The sequence below is a fragment of the Ruditapes philippinarum genome, unplaced genomic scaffold (genome assembly GCF_026571515.1).
Source record: "Ruditapes philippinarum isolate M1 unplaced genomic scaffold, ASM2657151v2 ctg56_1_1_1_1, whole genome shotgun sequence".
NCBI classification, from domain to species: domain Eukaryota; kingdom Metazoa; phylum Mollusca; class Bivalvia; order Venerida; family Veneridae; genus Ruditapes; species Ruditapes philippinarum.
The window spans coordinates 7,121-25,961 of record NW_026862156.1 but is presented as its reverse complement, the minus strand read 5'-3'; the positions used below and the strand labels follow the sequence as shown (position 1 = coordinate 25,961).

General features: G+C 35.0%; 1 protein-coding gene and 1 pseudogene across 1 annotated transcript in view; both read right to left on the bottom strand.

The window, feature by feature from the left end:
• Nucleotides 1-13,690, bottom strand: part of LOC132718126 (peroxisomal trans-2-enoyl-CoA reductase-like) — a 127,051-nt gene extending 113,361 nt beyond the window's left edge. The window contains exon 1 of the mRNA XM_060701753.1: nt 13,530-13,690. Within this exon, the coding sequence (XP_060557736.1) occupies nt 13,530-13,653 (124 nt within the window). The 5' untranslated portion in view covers nt 13,654-13,690. The remainder of the gene's footprint in view (nt 1-13,529) is intronic.
• Nucleotides 1,165-5,410, bottom strand: LOC132718125 (piggyBac transposable element-derived protein 2-like; annotated as a pseudogene).
• Nucleotides 13,691-18,841: the final 5,151 nt, after the last annotated feature.

Below are 18,841 nucleotides of genomic sequence, written 5' to 3'. Positions count from 1 at the left end.
CAAATATATTCTTATTTACTTCATGAAAAGCTATACTTTGCTAATCCTTATGTGCTTGTGTGTATATTTAATCTCACACTGACCAAAGCTTTCGCAGAAGCAGTGGGTCCATCGCAGCGGCGGTGGATTATTCGTCGCAGAAGCGGTAGATAAAATATGGTCGTTTGCTGTTGTCGATATGTATATGACTGAATTTTGTTTTATGTTTAAATGTTTTACTGGAAACACTTAGTGAGATTGAAGCCCACATATCCTTTCGACGGCCATAGCGTAATAAAACGTCTTCTCAAAAGCCGGGCGCTATAGTCATAAGAAGGCTATAACGTAATAAACCGGTATAAAATTTTAGCTTCCTGAAAGCCACTACTGTTTGTCGTAGGAAGGCCACCAAAATTTAGTTTTAAATCACTTAATTCTTGAAGTTTACCATTCATTTATTTCATTCTGTTAAATGTTGTTCAAATAAAACACCAAATATGTTAATTGTATAGTGCCCTTTATTGACAGATATAGTATAGATACAGATACAGTACACTTTTTAATTAATGAGGTAATCAAATCGATATCCAAATTGATTGAAGAAAATCTTCTAAATGGTATAGTATTTTAAAATACATTTATTCATACATCAAACGGAGTTTCTGTAAGCAGTTCTCTTATTTGAAACAAAAATGAGTTGAACTTACAAAATTCACGTTGAAAAGCATAGTATCAATCACCCTTCCTGAGAAAAAATTGAATTTCATTGATTTTCAATAATTACGTTTTAAAACGTTGTGGACGTTTTACTTAACATGGTATTTCACGATATAATACCTAATGGCCGTGGTATGAAAGGACGCAGGCAAGTCGTGAACAACAAAATGGCTATACTGGCATGCGAGCAGTTCCCGTACAGAAGCAGTACCCGTATTTTTCATTTAAACGCTTGATTTTTACATGCAGTCTTCAAAAATTCATTTCAAATCAAGCAGATACATAAACGAGACAAAATCTAAGTGTCAGTTCGGCAGTACGTATAAAAAGACTCATTTTAAATCACTTTCACCTGTGCGTTGTCAAAACGTGACCTTGTTTTATCTGGGGGATTTCCGTCCTTGCGCGCATGCGCAAATATACTTACGCGTGAGGCATGTTAAAGGGTTTTCCACTTATACCAGATAAGAAGGCAATGTGATGAAAACTTATTAAATTATCAGAATTTTGACCAATATTACTATATAAAATAATTTTATGGCTTTGATGCGTAAAATATCATGCATACAAGCATGCCATCGCATGTGAATGCGTTGGGGGTAACGGTACCGGGTAATGGATACACGCGTTTAGTCTACTTTCTATTTCCTGAATTACATCTATTTATCTCTTAGAAAATGGTCTGTTCAACAATTATAAATGAAAAATAGGTCCGATATAATAAAATTGTATAATTATAATGGGTTCAATTTTATGTACGGGAACTACTTCTCTTCATACAAAATAATGGATAATTTCGGTACCCCATATGAGGCCTCATAACTAAGGGTTATTCTATGTTTAGAACATGATGGAATTTCCATGATTTGTGTGACGAGCCGAATATTGATGTGTAACATTCAAAATTTGGTGAGTGAGCGTAATAATCAAAGCACAGAAGGCGCTGAATTTGTTTGGGTCTCAGAATGTAAGAAAGGTGCAGGTTGTGAGATTATAAACCAATTTGTTTTCGTATAGTGCCACCAATGCTGTCCAGCGTTTTAATTTGAGTAAATTCGCTATAAGACTACTTGCAACACTGATATTCAATCCAAAGTTTATTTGACTTAAACAGTTTGAAAAAAAATGAGTTGCCTTAACTGGGATTTGAACTCCAGACCTCTCGTTTCCTAAGCGAGCGCGCAAACCCCTCGGCCACGGTGAATTTATATGTTCACGGCCTGAAGAAAACCATATTATTCTAAATTAAGGTTTGTAACGACGCTAACTGATGTAAATAATCATGGAGCTTACTATAAGAATGTTTATCTATAAAGAATAAAACAATATTAGAAATCTTCGACCATTCGGGAATTATTTTGCTTGAAAATTAATGCGCTGTCATTTGACCAGCTTTACGCAGCGATCTCCCCTGAATTTTTCGGCCATAAGGTACATATAAAGGGAAGTAACCGCTACAAAAAAGCGGACTACTTTCGGCATTTGCAATTAACAGCATTAGAGTCTGAAATTTCGCTACCATTATTTGTTTGGTCTGACGACCCAAACAAATAAAAAATAATGTTTAAGTAACTACGATTTTTGTACGGGAACTGCTCGCATGCCAGTATAGGTAAATAACGTAAGATTTACCGTTTTAAAACATTCAGAACTTGTTTTAAATACATTATTCAGAAAACAAGGATTGTGAGTCTGTTTATTGCAGTTGAACGTAATATTAACAGTGTTATACGGTATGGCTTTCATGAAATGAAGTATAAAACAAATATAGCGACAACAGTACAAAAATGAAATAAAAGCAGAGTAATAACATAATCGTACGCTATGGACATTTAATAAATTGAACTATTAACACCCAAACTTTGATATTGATATTTACGTTTTATTACATTGTGGACGTGTTTGACTGCTAACTTCTGATCGATAGGAAATCACCATCCTTTTGCATAATCTTTACGGTTAAATACGATATGGTCAATGAAAAAAATGAACATAATACACCATTTGTTCAATACCATATACTATGTAATAGCTGTATTGAACAGTTCAAACGTCATGTCAACACTCCAGTACGTTATAGCTTTTGCACGAAATTCAGCTCATAAAAAGCCTAAGCTATTACAAACACGCCAAGAAAAATATGTTTCGCAACACAACGGTCATGCTATGATAAAATCTAGAGCTGACCCATGAGCAGTTATTTCGACAGTTTAATACGTAACAGCTTAGTCACGCTGTTATGATAATCCCCATCTTTTTCAGACACTTTCTGTTGTGAAGCAGTTCCGTTTCATTCAGTACAATTAATTCCTATTTAGAATATTTCGGAATATAATTCTTTTTCCTCGGAGATTTTCTTTCTCTGCGTCCAATCCTGTCTGCAAAATAAAAAGATGGATTTGAAATGTCTTAGTTGAAAGAATAGAAAGAAATAACATAAGAAATGTAAGGTGAATGGGCTGATAACCAAATTTTTACAAACCTGCACTTTCAGTAGCGATTCTTCGTTTTTGTAGCTGTCCTTATCCCGGCATCTACAATATAAATGACAACGTATTTAAATGCGAGTCCTTGGAAAAGTATCATGTTCAGAACAAGATTAAAACATGTATGAATTTCATTAACCACTTTTAGTACAAAGTCACATGACTTATTAAATATCAGTGCACTTATCATTGCAATCTGAACAGATTCCCGGTCTTTTGTTGGCGTCACAAGGCAATCGCCAGTGTGCACACCTTTGTCAACAGAGCCTACTTTTTGTACAAAGTCACATTTAAATTGGAGTTATAAAGTATTAAATATCAGTGTACCTTGCCATGCAATCGGAGCAGATTTCCGGTCTTTTGTTGGCGTCAAAAGGCATTTGCCAGTTTGCACACATTTGTCAACAGAGCTCGCTTTCCTCTCAAATAACTGATGATCGGCTATAAAACATGGTCTGCAATAAAACAAAATGTTTATCAAAGTCAACTAAAATATTTAAAACCGATGACTGAATGTTTACTAAATTATACATTAATTGAAAGAAATCATTAAACGCAGTTTTATTTAGTAAATAAGCATTGCGAGAATAAATTGTGTTTTGCTTACTTTTATATCTCTTCTGTTTCTTTTTTGTCACATCCACAAAGGACACTGTCGGTTTCTTTATTTTTGAAGAACTAGTATTCTTACTTATGTAGGTTAACATTGCATTGTGCACATCCAAATGTTGTTTCTCTTGTTCTTCCTCTTTCCGTCTTGACGTTTTCATCTTAATACAGTATCGACAAGCTTTGGCACATCCTTTGAATGACACCGACTGATGACTAGAGATGGCAGTCTGTGACAGTGAATCTGGGTCTGACTGTCTGGCTTGACGTAATCTATCAGAATACCCTCCGATTAATTGCTCAGCAACCTGTTTGCAAACAGAGATAATCTTATCAGAAGTTAACGTTTACTATTTATTTAGTACATTTTAGTTGCATTGTCTCTGTCAAATATTATAATGCAGTATATGGTGAACAAAGCTCAGAAGTACAATTTAGAGTTGTGCAATTTGATGGTATCAGTTCATTGTTTGACAGTATCAGTTCATTGTCATTCTATTTATCATGTATGCGTATTGAGTTATTACACTTACTTGGAGATGAAATTGTTTATGGCCGTCTTCTTCTTATTTATTGACTTGTATAGTATGTAGCTGTTGATCAATGCCATATCTACTCCGAACCAAGCAAAATATGTCCACCAACGGTTACTGGAACGTTGAAGAGTGTAGCTACTACGTAAATGATCGCGTCAGTCTACACCTCCCATGAATTTGTTGAATTCTACAATCGCTTTTGGGCATGGAATATCATCTTTTACCCACTTGCCTTCTTCATTTATGTGCCTACGTGTCACGGTATTTGAACGTTCGTTTGTAACTGGGTTGTAACATGTACTCAGATTGTACACGGCTCTCTTGTCTTTCCACACTGTGGCAACTAGCTTTTTGTCCTTTGTCTGTCTCGTCAAAAACTCTCCCCTTTTCAGGCTTTTGACTTTGTCTTCCTTCTTTTTCAATTTTTTGGATACTTTGAGATCTTGAGGCCAGTTTTTCCTTCCAACATTGAACGAACCATATAGGTATGTGTTATTCTGCAAAAGAGACAGTGCAAGTGGAACGGACGTGTAAAATTTGTCAACAAAGATAATATGATTTCTGGTGTACATTGTATATTTCTTCTGTTAAATTTTCGACTACTTTCTGTGTAAGACCAGTCTCCTTTTGGTTCCACATGTACACTAAAAAGTTTGACGTGTAGCCTGAAACTGCATCAGCAGAAACAAAGATTTTGAAACCACGCTTGGCTGGTTTATTTGGGGCTCCTACAATGCCCCAGTGTTGGCCGTGACACTTGATCATAGCCTCATCAACGCACACCTCTTGGTGCAAATTGTAAAGACGATTGCTGTTTCTGCGCACCTTCTCCAACAAGGGCGAAACTTTATACAGTGGGTCTTTTCGAGCAACTTGTTTTGCTTCCGATGGATCTGTAATACAAACAGGGTCACGTTTTGGATCCTTGATATGAAAATATCTTTGTATCAATTTAAACTTCTGTCTGGACATTGTATCTGCGATTCTGGAATTCCTTAACGGTGGGTTGGAAGACCAGTAATCATCCATACTTGGTTTGGGTTCTATCGCCATTATCATGCGTATTCCAAAAAAAGCCTTCATATCATCAGTCGTTAATGGTGTAAATACCTTTTCCGTCCAAGCTGGATTAAACTTTTGCCTGTGTGCAGTGAAGATAGGAATATAATCATTTGTTGACTTTACTGCTAGTTGAAATATTTCTTCAGAAAAGATTTCATAAAAGACGTTGAGTGGCGAATTTGCCGCTGAGAGTGCTTTACTTGGACCAGGCGTTGGTCGTAAAAAAAAGCTTTATTTTCTATTTTATGCAATCTTGAAAGCCATTGAATACTACTACTTTCTTCTGCATCTTCTTCAATTTCTTCGTCGCTTTCATCTGAAGATTCCCATTCTAATTCACTCTCAAACTCTACGTCACTTTCTAAATTTTCATCACTTTCACTCTCAGAGGACGATGTTTCTTCTAACTGTTCTTTATGTTGATTGTTTGTGGTTTTCTCCGATCTTGAAGGAATTTTGGCCTGATCAGACTGGACTATCATCTCCAAATTCATTCTTGATTTTCTCTTGGTGGATTTCAAAACATCTGCAGAAAGTTCCTTTTGTGGTCTTTTTTCCCAGCTTAGTTACGTTTTGTATAATTCTGAATTTTTGTTTGGTAAATGTCGTCTTTCCAACAAACTTATTTAGTGGTATTTCGTCTGTGGTTGAAAAGCCATCTCTTTCGTTTGTGATTTGGTTCTTGTTAATTTCTTTTGTGTTCGTATATCCACTATTGCACTGCTGTTCAGAATCTATAACACATTTTTCTTTGGACATGTTTCCAACCAGCTCCTTCGGGGGTATTACGTATTTGGTTTGACAAGTACCTGAAGTGAATATGTCATCATCCCCTTCACAAACTTTATCAGCAGCCTTAGTTAACTTTTCAGCTTTTGATGCAAAGCCGTCAATGGATGTATTTCTATCAGCAAGCTCCTTCATTTGCACCTCATCTAAGTTTTTAGAAACATCAAACTCACATACGTCATTATAAGCACTTGTTGCACATTTAATTTCCTTTTTAGTAAGGTTTGTGTCGAGTTCATTTATTGGCATCTTCACAGTGGTCGTCAACCTGTCACTTCTACTTGAAACAGGTTTATCAGTTCCATTCATAAACTTCTGTACGAGATCTATCAATGGAATCTCGTCGTCTGTTGCGGTTGTTGTATAACCATCTGTGTCGTAATTACAAGCAGCCAGTTGATCTTCTGTCGTGGTAACCTTTGCAGTGAGTTTCCTTCTTAACATATTGTCCGTAAATGTTGACTTTTCACTGCTGCATATGTCATCATCTCCTTTATCCGCTGTCTTAGTTAACTCTTCTTGGACAACCTTTGACTGCATCTCTGTTTTGTTATCACTTTCATCACTGTTGTACGCATTGTTATCTTTGGTAGCTTGTGTAAATTGAATTTTGGTAATCATTTCAGTCTGTTCATCCTGTGGCAGTTTTATATTGCTCGAAAATATTTCATTATCGCAAACCCCAGTATTGCTAAAAGAAGTTTTTCTTCTGGTTTCCTAAATATTTTGGTTTGTTCTTTCTCTACATATTCATCGATTGCAAAGAAAGTCATAACAGCATAATCTGCATGATCAAACGTTATTAAACGGTTAAAAGCATGGAAATATGTATCACAATGTAAAACTGCCATAGCGGAAATGTTCATTAAACTTAATTTCAATAGAAATCTCAGAACGTTAAGGATCGTTGTTTATCGTATGCAGTTGAACAGCCAAAGCGTAATATTTCGATTTTCATTAACACATTAAAACAAGAGTGCCATGATGGCCCTAGATCGCTCACCTGACTTATCAAACTCATCCAAACAATTACCTAGACAAGCATTCTGACCAAGTCTCATGACAGGTGAGTCAAAAATGTGACCACTACAGTGTTAACAAGGATTATCCATATTTGAGCAGTGCAACCTAGTTTTTTACCCAGGTGACACATATTCAAACTTGACCTAGAAATCATCAAAACAAACTTTCAGACCAATTTTCAGGATACTTGGATCAAAACAGTAGCAACTAGTGTTAACAAGATTGTTCTATTTTTAGCTCCGGTGACCTTGTTTCACATGCAATTTCGAACTCATCCAAGCAATTACCTAGACAAGCATCCTGACCAAGTTTGATGATAATTGAGTCGAAAATGTGACCACTAGAATGTTAACAAGGTTTTTCCATATTTGGGCGGTGTGACCTAGTTTTTCATCCAAGATGACCCATGTTCGATCTTGACTTAGAAATCATCAAAACAAACTTTCAGACCCATTAACAGAATATTTGGATCACAACAGTAGCCACTAGAGTGTTAACAAGATTTTTCTATTTTTAGCTCCTGTGACCTAGTTTTTCATCCTGATGACCCATGTTCGATTTATTCCCAGCAATGACCTAGACAAGTTGCCTGACCAATTTTGATGACAATTGAGTCAAAATTGTGACCACCTGAGTGTTTACAAGGTTTTTCTATTTTAAGCTCCGGTGACCTACATTGTAGTTTATCATCCGAGATGACCCATGTTCGAACTCATCCGAGCTATCACCTAGCAAGCATCTTGATCAAGTTTGATGATGATTGATGCAAAAATGTGACCGCTAGAGTGTTAACAAGGTTTTTCTACTTTTAGCTCTTGTGACCTACTTTTTCATCCGAGATAACCCACGTTCAAACTCATCCGAGCTTTCACCTAGACAAACATCCTGACCAAGTTTGATGATGATTGGGGCAAAATTGTGACCTCTAGAGTGTTAACATGGTTTTTCTATTTTTAGCTCAGGTGACCTAGTTTTTCATCCGAGATGACCCATGTTCGAACTCATCCGAGCTTTCACCTAGACAAGCATCTTGACCAAGTTTGATGATGACTGATGCAAAAATGTGACCGCTAGAGTGTTAACAAGGTTTTTCTATTTTTAGCTCCGGTGACCTACTTTTTCATCCGAGATGACCCATGTTCGAATTCATCCGAGCTATCACCTAGACAAGCATCTTGACCAAGTTTGATGATGATTGATGCAAAAATGTGACCGCTAGAGTGTTAATAAGGTTTTTCTATTTTTAGCTCCGGTGACCTACTTTTTCATCTGAGATGACCCATGTTCGAACTCATCCAAGCTATCAACTAGATAAGCATCCTAACCAAGTTTGATGATGATTGATGCAAAAATGTGACCGCTAGAGTGTTAACAAAGTTTTTCTATTTTTAGCTCCGGTGACCTACTTTTTCATCCGAGATGACCCATGTTCGAACTCATCCGAGCTATCAACTAGACAGGCATCTTGACCAAGTTTGATGATGATTGATGAAAATTGTGACCGCTAGAGTGTTAACAAGGTTTTTCTATTTTTAGCTCCGGTGACCTACTTTTTCATCCAAGATAACCCATGTTGGAACTCATCCGAGCTATCAACTAGATAAACATCCTGACCAAGTTTGATGATGATTGATGCAAAAATGTGACCGCTAGAGTGTTAACAAGGTTTTTCTATTTTTAGCTCCGGTGACCTACTTTTTCATCCGAGATGACCCATGTTTGAACTCATCCGAGCTATCACCTAGACAAACATCCTGACCAAGTTTGATGATGATTGAGGCAAAAATGTGACCTCTAGAGTGTTAACAAGGTTTTTCTATTTTTAGCTCTTGTGACCTAGTTTTTCATCCGAGATGACCTATGTTCGAACTCATCCGAGCTATCAACTAGATAAGCATCCTAACCAAGTTTGATGATGATTGAGGCAAAAATGTGACTGCTAGAGTGTTAACAACTAAATGTGAACGGACGACGGACAATCATCGATCCTAAAAGCTCACCCTGAGCATGCTCAGGTGAGATAAAAACCAGAATGTACGAAAACGAGGTTTTTACGGGGTTGCATGAAACAAATTTCACGTTTTACGCTGATTTACGCTGTGGTTTTTAGAAAGGTATATTTTTGATACGTTCAACTACGCTATGGACGTCTGTCGTAATATAAGACTGGCTTTCAGAAATGGCCGTCCTACGGGTATAGCGGATGGCCGTCGAAAGGATATGTACTCTTTCAACTTATTACACACATTGCCGTTTATGCAAACACTTCTGTACATTTGACGAGGGGACGCCACTTTTGCCTAATTTTGGTTAAAACATATACAAATTTGGACAAAACAATCCCATAATACAACGGCATCACATTGTATGAATGATACTTTCACAAAATAACCATACATGTATTTTGGAAATTTGGGAAATTATTATTGCCTGTTGTTAAAATAACCTGCATCTGCAGACGTGTCTAATGTTAAGATACAAAGGCCATAGTGCAATACAGTCGAACTTTGTTCGCTCGAATTCGGAGGTTTTGCCTGTGCAAATTTGTTCGAGAGATCGGTAGTTCGAGCCAACCGAGGTTGAACTATTATTACATAGAACATAGGCCTAAAGGTTGTCCAGCTTACATCGGTCAAATGATAAATACGTCAATGAAATTGTTTGTTAGTACATCCGTTTGTTGAATACGTCATATTAAGAATTATTATCATATTGAAAACAGTATAAACGGTACACTGTGTTAATCTATATTCATGCATATTGTAAGTGGTTGAGTTCGATCGGACGATCATTATCCAATCTGTGAACAATGTTCAAAATATATTTATATGTTTATTATGGAATGAATTTTACTTTAAACAATGAATTAATAAAATATTTAAAAAAAACAACATATTACAACAGCATCTATTTGTAGTCATTTACTAAAATAAACACACGTACAAGTATCATTCTATAAATAGATTACACTGTTACAATTCAAGTTACATGAACCACAGTTGTAATTAAAGCCGTCCGGGTAAACGTCATTAATTATTGACTTTTGCTCATTTCAGGAGTTATTTTCCTTTTATCGTAACTAAAGACGGCAAATAAACAATTGTATCATAACAAACAAATCGGTTACAACACCTTTTATTTTGTATCATTAACCTTAATTGTCTTTGTCACGAGGTGTTAAAAACATGTGTCACCTACTGTCAATTATTTAGAACATATCGACCTGCAACATCTGTTGTCTGTATGTGTTCAACCGAAAAGGTGTGATTTACACTATATTTCTGCCAAAGGGACCAGAGATCAGGTTTGATAGTTCGAGTGATGGTGTGTTTGAGTGATCCGAGGTAGAACAATATATATTATATAGGAATTTTCCCGGGACTGTGCGATAAGTTCGAGCGAAGGGAGGTATTCGAGCGATCCGAGTTCGAGCGAACAAAGTTTAACTGTAATTGATTTAAAAATAAAAGAATTTTTTATTGACAAAAAATAGGTATTAACTGTATAACATAGTTGTATTAAATTTTGAAATTACTGCATGAGCATTTTGTGAAAAATGTCTGTTTTCATTGAAAAGTCTCCCATTACAAGTTAAAATTGCTATAAAACTATAAAAACTTCTTCAATACTAATCAAACTTGTTACAAATGTTGACTGGACCATTGCCATTGTAACAACATGCTCAGTCTTAAATTTCCTGTCACCATGGCAACGAGGGGACATCTTAAAATTGCCAAAAATCACCATTTTGTGTTGATTTTTTCCATCGAAATTAATTTAAAAGTGCTGCAACTTCTCAATGAATTCAGTTAGAGTCAAAGGCTTTTCAGGGTTGATTACACATTACCTTATGAACAGACCTGGGGTCATTTTAGCCTCTCACAAGTCCAAAATTTTCTCAAAGAAAAGATGTGTTTGGGGCCCAAACAGGACATTTTTTCACTATTTGAGGCCTAAAAGAAGGGGGGGGGGCGAAAGTGTGTTATTTCGCGTATATATGAGGAAAAGGGTTAAATACCATCTTTTAAATTGAGCATAACCAATTTCTAAAAAACATAATCATTATTATAAACATGGTGTGAATCATAATGTCCTTATAATGTGCTCAAATTGTTTCATTTAATATCTCTACAATTTAAGCTCACAACTGTTTTGCTAGAGTTCATGACCTAAATCATTTCATAAATATCTCTGAAAATCATGACCTTTTGGCTTACTCCAAGCTATTGAATATTTTACATAAAAATTGCATGACATGTATTAGACATTCCAATGTAAGTTGTTTCCTTTCACACAAAAAGATTTTTTAAGTTTTTACTATATGTATATAAAAATCAATGATCCCGGGGCAGGGCCAATTTTGACCCCCGAGGGCTATAATAAAGTTGAAAAATCTTGGTAAAGGTCCACTATACAATGTTTCATGACAAATTTCAACCTCTAGCCTTTGTCAATTCAGAGAAGATTTTTTAAGATTTTGGCCAATTTTGACACTAGAGGCAAAATTTGTACAACTTTGGTAGAGGACGTATAGATGATATCATATATCAAATGCCTTGTACCAGCGGACAAGACGATTTTTTTTTTAAGTTTTTACTATATGTACATAGACTATTAGTGAAAATCAATGACACCTAGGATGGGGCCAATCTTGACCTAAGGGCTATAATTTGAACAATCTTTGGTAGCAGTCCAATACACAATGTTTCATGCCAAATATCTAACTTCTAGCCGTTGTCAATTCAGAGAAGAAGATTTTTTAAGATTTTACTATATATTGAAATGGAAAATCTATGACACCTCGGGGCAGGGCCAATTTTGACACAAGAAGCAAAATTGGAACAACTTTCATAGAGGACCTATAGATGATATAATATAACAAATATCAAAGCTCTAAGCCTTGTACCTTCACACAAGAGGATTTTTTAAGTTTTTACAATATGTACATAGTGAAAATCAATGACCCCGGGGCAGGGCTAATTTTGACTCCGGAGCTATAATTTGAACAATCTTGGTAGAGGTCTACCAGACAATACCTTATATATAAATGTAAAATATTATTTAAGCTCTAGGCCATGTGGGCCTTTACAAGAAGATCTTTTAATTTATTCTTATCATCCCTTTTGGTTGCCATGGCAACCAGATTTCAGCATAGAATCAAATTCTTTGAACAACTTTACCCAAGGAACAATCCTGCCAAGTTTGTTGAAATTGGACTAGTGGTTTTTCACAAGAAGATTTTCACTATTTAATCTATATAACGCACACACACACAATGCACACAGGTGAATCGTTATATGCCATCGCAGATGCTGCGGTGGCATACACACAGGTGAATGATGGCGGTGGATTGGATTGCAACGCAGTGTGGTGGGGCCCGATACCATTTATGTATATTTTGAGGTTTAACTTCATGTAACACACTTTTCAATTGAGTAGGCTACAGCCCTTTTCTTACTTTGACATCTGAGAAACATGTTTATTTGATGTTTAAGCGATATTAATTATTATATATACGCTCGTACAAATAGAGTTCCATCTCCATTTTCCTTCCATTGAAAATTTCTTTAGCCGTAATTGAATGCCTTGTAATTTGTTGGATACTTGTAACAAAATAAAAATATTTCTTTTCTTTACATCGCTAGTTTTAAGCTGTTTTGAGAACTACTTGTTGTTAAGTTTGTCGGGAAGCGCTGTGCACGAGATTGAATGTCCGTATTGTATTTCCTGATCTGCGATCAGAAAATACAAAAATTACGACTGGTTTACGCTTGCTTAAAAATCCCCATATTTTTTATCCAAATCCCCTGCTTTTTAAAGACAAATCCCCTATCTGGATGGCTGAAAATATGGCATGTATGCTTGTACGATCCTCCCTGTCTCACAGTCTGTCGCACAGTCTGCCTCCTATGACCAGCAGAACATATCTACTGAGCCAGTTTCATATGCATACATGTAGTTATGTAGCAAAAGTTAATAAGTAGTTCCTTTCTAAAAAATTGATGTACCACTTATTTAAATTGGATTTGTATATTGTATATGTTTTTACCTGCAGCCATAAACTAATAACTAAAATAACCACAGGGGTACGGCTCATTGAATGTTCACAAAATATGACTGTGTTTGATGGCCTAATATAATAGACGATAGTGTAATGGGAATGGACTCAGAATTCATTTCTCCTGACTTAGGATAAATGTTTTCTGCTATCAAACACATATTTTGTGAACATTCACTGAACCGTACTGACTACTGTACCCCTGTGGTTCCTATTTCCGTTTCAATAGCGCATAGGGCAACTGTACAGGTATCACATCCAATGACTTACCTAAAAATAAAAGCTCTTGTGTTATTGCTTTACCAATACCTGTCCCTCCACCAGTGACAATTGCCACTTTACCTTTAAATAAATTTGGTCTAAAAACACTACTTATCTTCACGGGCGCCGCCATCCTACAATCACAATCCGGGACCACTAAAATGCGGTATAGATGGATACCGAAAATAAGTTATTTTCGCGAAAATAAGATCGCGGCTACGAAAATAAGAGTTATTTTTGAAATAATGCATTTATCTGTTGAAATAATTATGTAAAATATATACTTATGCATTCATTGAATGATCTTACTACTACATGTACGAAAATAAGATCCAATTGATGATCTATACCACGGGGGAGGAAGTGTAACACGAAGGATGGAGTTCTTATGATAACTTGTTTGGAGTTCTTATGATAACTGTCACGGAGTTCCTGGAAAACGTTACGGATTTCTGTGGAAAACTTTTCTATATACTTGGAGAACTCGCGTAAATAATGGTTATTTTTAACTTTAAATGGGGAGTTTGAGGTGCTAAATTAAACTTTGATAATTAAGCTTGCCCTACATATTGAATTATGTTTCAGAAAAAATCTTTTAGTCCATATTTCGTCGCCGTTTAAAAAAAAATCTGGTAGTTTTGAGAAAAATTTCCAAATTATTTGCTAATTCGTACATATTGACCTTTTCATTTGTGATCTTCTTCGTTGCTATACATAATCACCTAATTATAGTGGAGAGTTGCAAACATAAAGCCCGGGCTAATAAATGTATGTATACCCGATTTTTCTAATGTTACGGAGTTCTTGTGATAACTCAAAATATGTCCTGGAGTTCTTATGATAACTTTTGTTACTGCCAGTGTGTTTCTTACGGCATATTTAAGCGTATTTTATTAGTCAATAAGTGTATAAATCATTATGAAGCATAGTAAGCTTATCATTTGCACAAAAATTTGGTTATATAACGTTGGTTTTGATCGTGTTTTAGTTCCTAATTAAATTTGTGCGAAATCATATTGACATTATAAAACCCAACGAATGCACTAAATGTTTCTGTGTATACTGTTCGTCAACAAAAGTTTTATGTCATAAGTTTCCGCAAATGCAACATTGAAAATTAAAACACGATCATTCAATATATCTGGAGAAGACATGAAACTGCTTTGGTGTACAGTCTATATAGGATAAACAGGTGCTAAGCTATCTTCAGGAACGACCGCCTCCGTGGTCGAGGGGTTTGAATCGATGACTTCTAATCCAGTTACCTCTCTCGATCCCCGGGAGATGCTTTGGTAGTTTAGCACGGAGGAAGGTAGTCTAGTACTGGTGTAACTCTCCAGGAACGATGGTTAGGAAACTACCCGCCCATATGACTGAAATACTGTTGGGAAAAGGCGTAAAATGTAACAAACATACAAAAATCTTCAGGAAAACCTGAATCAGCGGTCACCTGTATTCAGCAGTAACATGGCTTAAACCGCCAAGGAAAAATTGTTTAAAACTTACCATTTTTCTCAGTTACATGTTTTAAGCAACCGCCTTTCTAAAGCAGACAATAAGTAGTTGGGCTCAAAAGCGGCTAAGTAAATTGTATCATATTATACCATGTATCGTATGTAACCGGGATACCCTTCACACCCATGCGCCCGAAATGTATGATCTTTTTATGCATAAAAAATCAACCGATTACTACCGATCTCTTCGACAGATTTGCACGTGCCCTACGGGTTCGAGCGAAAGAAGTTCGACAATATATTTTTGTAAATCAGTTACAGCAAAAGTTGTTGCAAAATTTCCACAACTAGGACTCCAACTTTGAAAAGAAAAATGTATGCAGTAATTTTCCGAAATATGGAGATTGTTGTACGTCACGTGATGCTACATTGGATTTAATAGAGAAAGGAACAGGGTCGATAAACGGCATGAACCTTACGGTGACTCACATATCTTATTGAAGACTTTATACGTTTCTATGACAAAAAACTGATACCTTTTAGAAATTGTTCTAAATGTTCTCTAAAACTGCCAGGAATAATGTATACTAGTATATGACGAAATCATGCTTGAGTATTAAATTCAAAGCGTCTTTTTATCCTGTAAGTAAATGCTCTACATCAAGTATGTTTACAGTCATTCCAATAAAAAAAACACACACACACACACAAAAAAAGACCAAAACAAACACAAAAAACACAAGAAACGGAGGTAAGAAAAATATCTATTGAACTGAAAAACACGATCAAAACCAACGTTATATAACCAAATTTTTGTGCAAATAATAAGCGTACTATGCTTCATAATGATTTACACACTTATTGACTAATAAAATACGCTTAAACGTGCCGTGATTAAGCACAAAAACATACTGGCAGTAACAAAAGTTATCATAAGAACTCCAGGGCATATTTTGAGTTATCGCAAGAACTCCGTAACATTTTGAAAAATCGGGTATAAATTTATTAGCCTTGGCTTTATGTTTGCAACTCTCCATAATAATTAGGTGATTATGTATAGCAACGGTGAAGATCACAAATGAAAAGGTCAATATGTACGAATTAGCAAGTAATTTGGTAATTTTTCTCAAAACTACCAGATTTTTTTAAAAAGGCGACGAAATATGGACTAAAATATTTTTTCTGAAACAAAATACAATATGTAGGGCAAGCTTAATTATCAAAGTTAAATTTAGCACCTCAAACTCCCCATTTAAAGTTAAAAATAACCATTATTTACGCGAGTTCTCCAAGTATATAGAAAAGTTTTCCACAGAAATCCGTAACGTTTTCCTGGAACTCCGTGACAGTTATCATAAGAACTCCAAACAAGTTATCATAAGAACTCCATCCTTCGTGTAACACTTCCTCCCCCGTGTATACGAAAATAAGATCTGCAAACAATTAAAATCCCTACAGTACGTGGTCCTACAGTACGTACTGTATACATGAATTGATATTTGTACGAAAATAAGATCTAATTGAAAATATGATCTATGCCAAAATAAGATATATATATAATCTGTATGAAAATTATGTTTTCGACTAAGATTTTTACAAATATTTTTATAAGATCTGTGAATATAAAATTTGCATGAAATAAATCCTTACGAAAATAAGATCTATACGAAAATAATACAAATGTATTAGTATGAACATAATATCTGTTTCAGAATGATACGAAAAAGAGATCAAAATCTGTAAACAATAAGATATTTATATGAAAATAAGATATCAATATGGAAATGATTTTTACCAATATAAAAGATAATTGAAAATACGTGTAGATTCATAATATGAAAATAATATCTATATTAAGTAAAAGAAAAGTATATAACTTTATTGCTTTAAACTGCTTTAATTAGATAATGCATAAACAAGATATTTCTATTTGAGAGAAAGGAAAAAAATGACACAACGTATGACACGTGCACATGACTGTCGGCAGCAATCAATGCGCTAATACGATGATTGGATTATCGGATTTTCGCGCAATGAGGATTTTTGCCGCAACGGGCAAAATTTAAAATATAATAATAAAATACGATTAGTAATGCATTTTTTGAATTTTGCATTAGTATGTGATGAATAAAGTAATATTTTTGAAATTATAGAAATCATCTAAGAGCAATATTTTCTTTGTATTGCTGTAATACCTTTCATACCTCCGTTGCGGGGGTGAATTTTTGCAGTATGCCTAAAATACGAAAAAAGTGACTTTATTGACTAAAGTGAGCGAAAGTGACTTTAAAAATATGAGTTATAGCGATTAAATAGAATTTTACAATAAAACTGCAGTTTGTAGACGTATATTATTAGAAACTTATTTACTATCAAAAATAGTCATTATGATGGTTTAAAGCAGCTCGCCTCCAGATTCATTCTAATTTTCATGAAAATTTTGAAAATGTATCTGTTTAATATTGTGAAGTAACCAAAAAGAAAGCCATTCACACATTTTGATGGCACTTACAACCCCTGTAAATAACCAAAAAAGTGGTCAAAATATTGCATAAATAACCCTTACTGCGTTAGTAACGCAGTAGAAATATATGTAGTTGTTAATACCGAAAAAGGAATTACAGTCAACCCGGCCCCAAGTTAACCCGGCCCCAAGTCAACCCGGCCTCAAAATTGGTCAACCCGGCCCCAAAATTGGTCAATCCGGCCCACAGTGTTTTTATTGGTCAATGCGGCCCCAAAATTGGTCAGTGCGGCCCCAAAATCGGTCATTCCGGTCCTAAAATATATATTTTCAAAGAAAACTATTAAGGTCATTTTGTTGTATGATGGAATAAAAATGGGTTATTATTAATTAAATATTATTAACTAAAGAACAATAGTAAAAAAAAACATGAACTGGCATAAAATGTCAGTAAATTTAATTGTGCCGATTAAGACTTTTAACAGTTTTAAAACGCAATAGTGATAATGAATAATTATATATCATCAACACTTATATGTACATCAACATTATTTCAGATGTGATAATCAAACAGGTTAAAAAGGTAAAGTTGGTAGTATCTTTCATGTCTTTATTCGATGTAAATTAAAGAAGGTTTCGTGAGTGTTAATTAATTAGGAAGAAATGCATTGAATTTCGAGTTAAAGGGTTTGTATAAATTAATTTTCCAACAATCTTTTTTTCAGTTCATTTGAATGTTTCTATTGAATACGTTCATCAGTATAATTAATATTTGTTTCGTGTTTTATTAACTTATTTTCAAAGAATATTTACTGTGTAAAAAAGTATTGGAATATTACTAAGTGTTTTGAAAAATTGATAGTGTTTTGTGTCACTTTATGTCATCAGGACTGATAACTGTATTGATTGTGGATATATTGTGCGTGACAGACAGGAGGCAGTGACCTGCGATACCTGTGATAGATGGCAGCATCTCTATAATTAATCTTACTTAAAAACTGTTTCATGGAAACACTTTAGTGTGCTTTTGGTCATTTCTTTTTTTTACATACAATAACATAGTAATGATTTTGAACACATTAATGTTTCTTTTCCATGATAATGTCAATAAAAAAAGTTTAGTTTTTTCTTAATACTTCTATCGTATTTCTATCATTTCTTGATAAGTGTTTATATTTTAAAGCAAAATAAATAAAAAAAAATTGGGTCAGGTTGACAGAAATAACATTGGTTTGGGGCCGGGTTGTTTGACCAATTTGGGGCCGTGCTGACTTGCGGCCGGTTGACTTGGGGCCGGGTTGACTTGTACCGCCGAAAAATCAGTCATTAATCGCACAGAAAATGTAAAATATTAGTTGAATCTTGAATCTTTTAGCTTTCCTAAAATTTGAGTATATATTTCT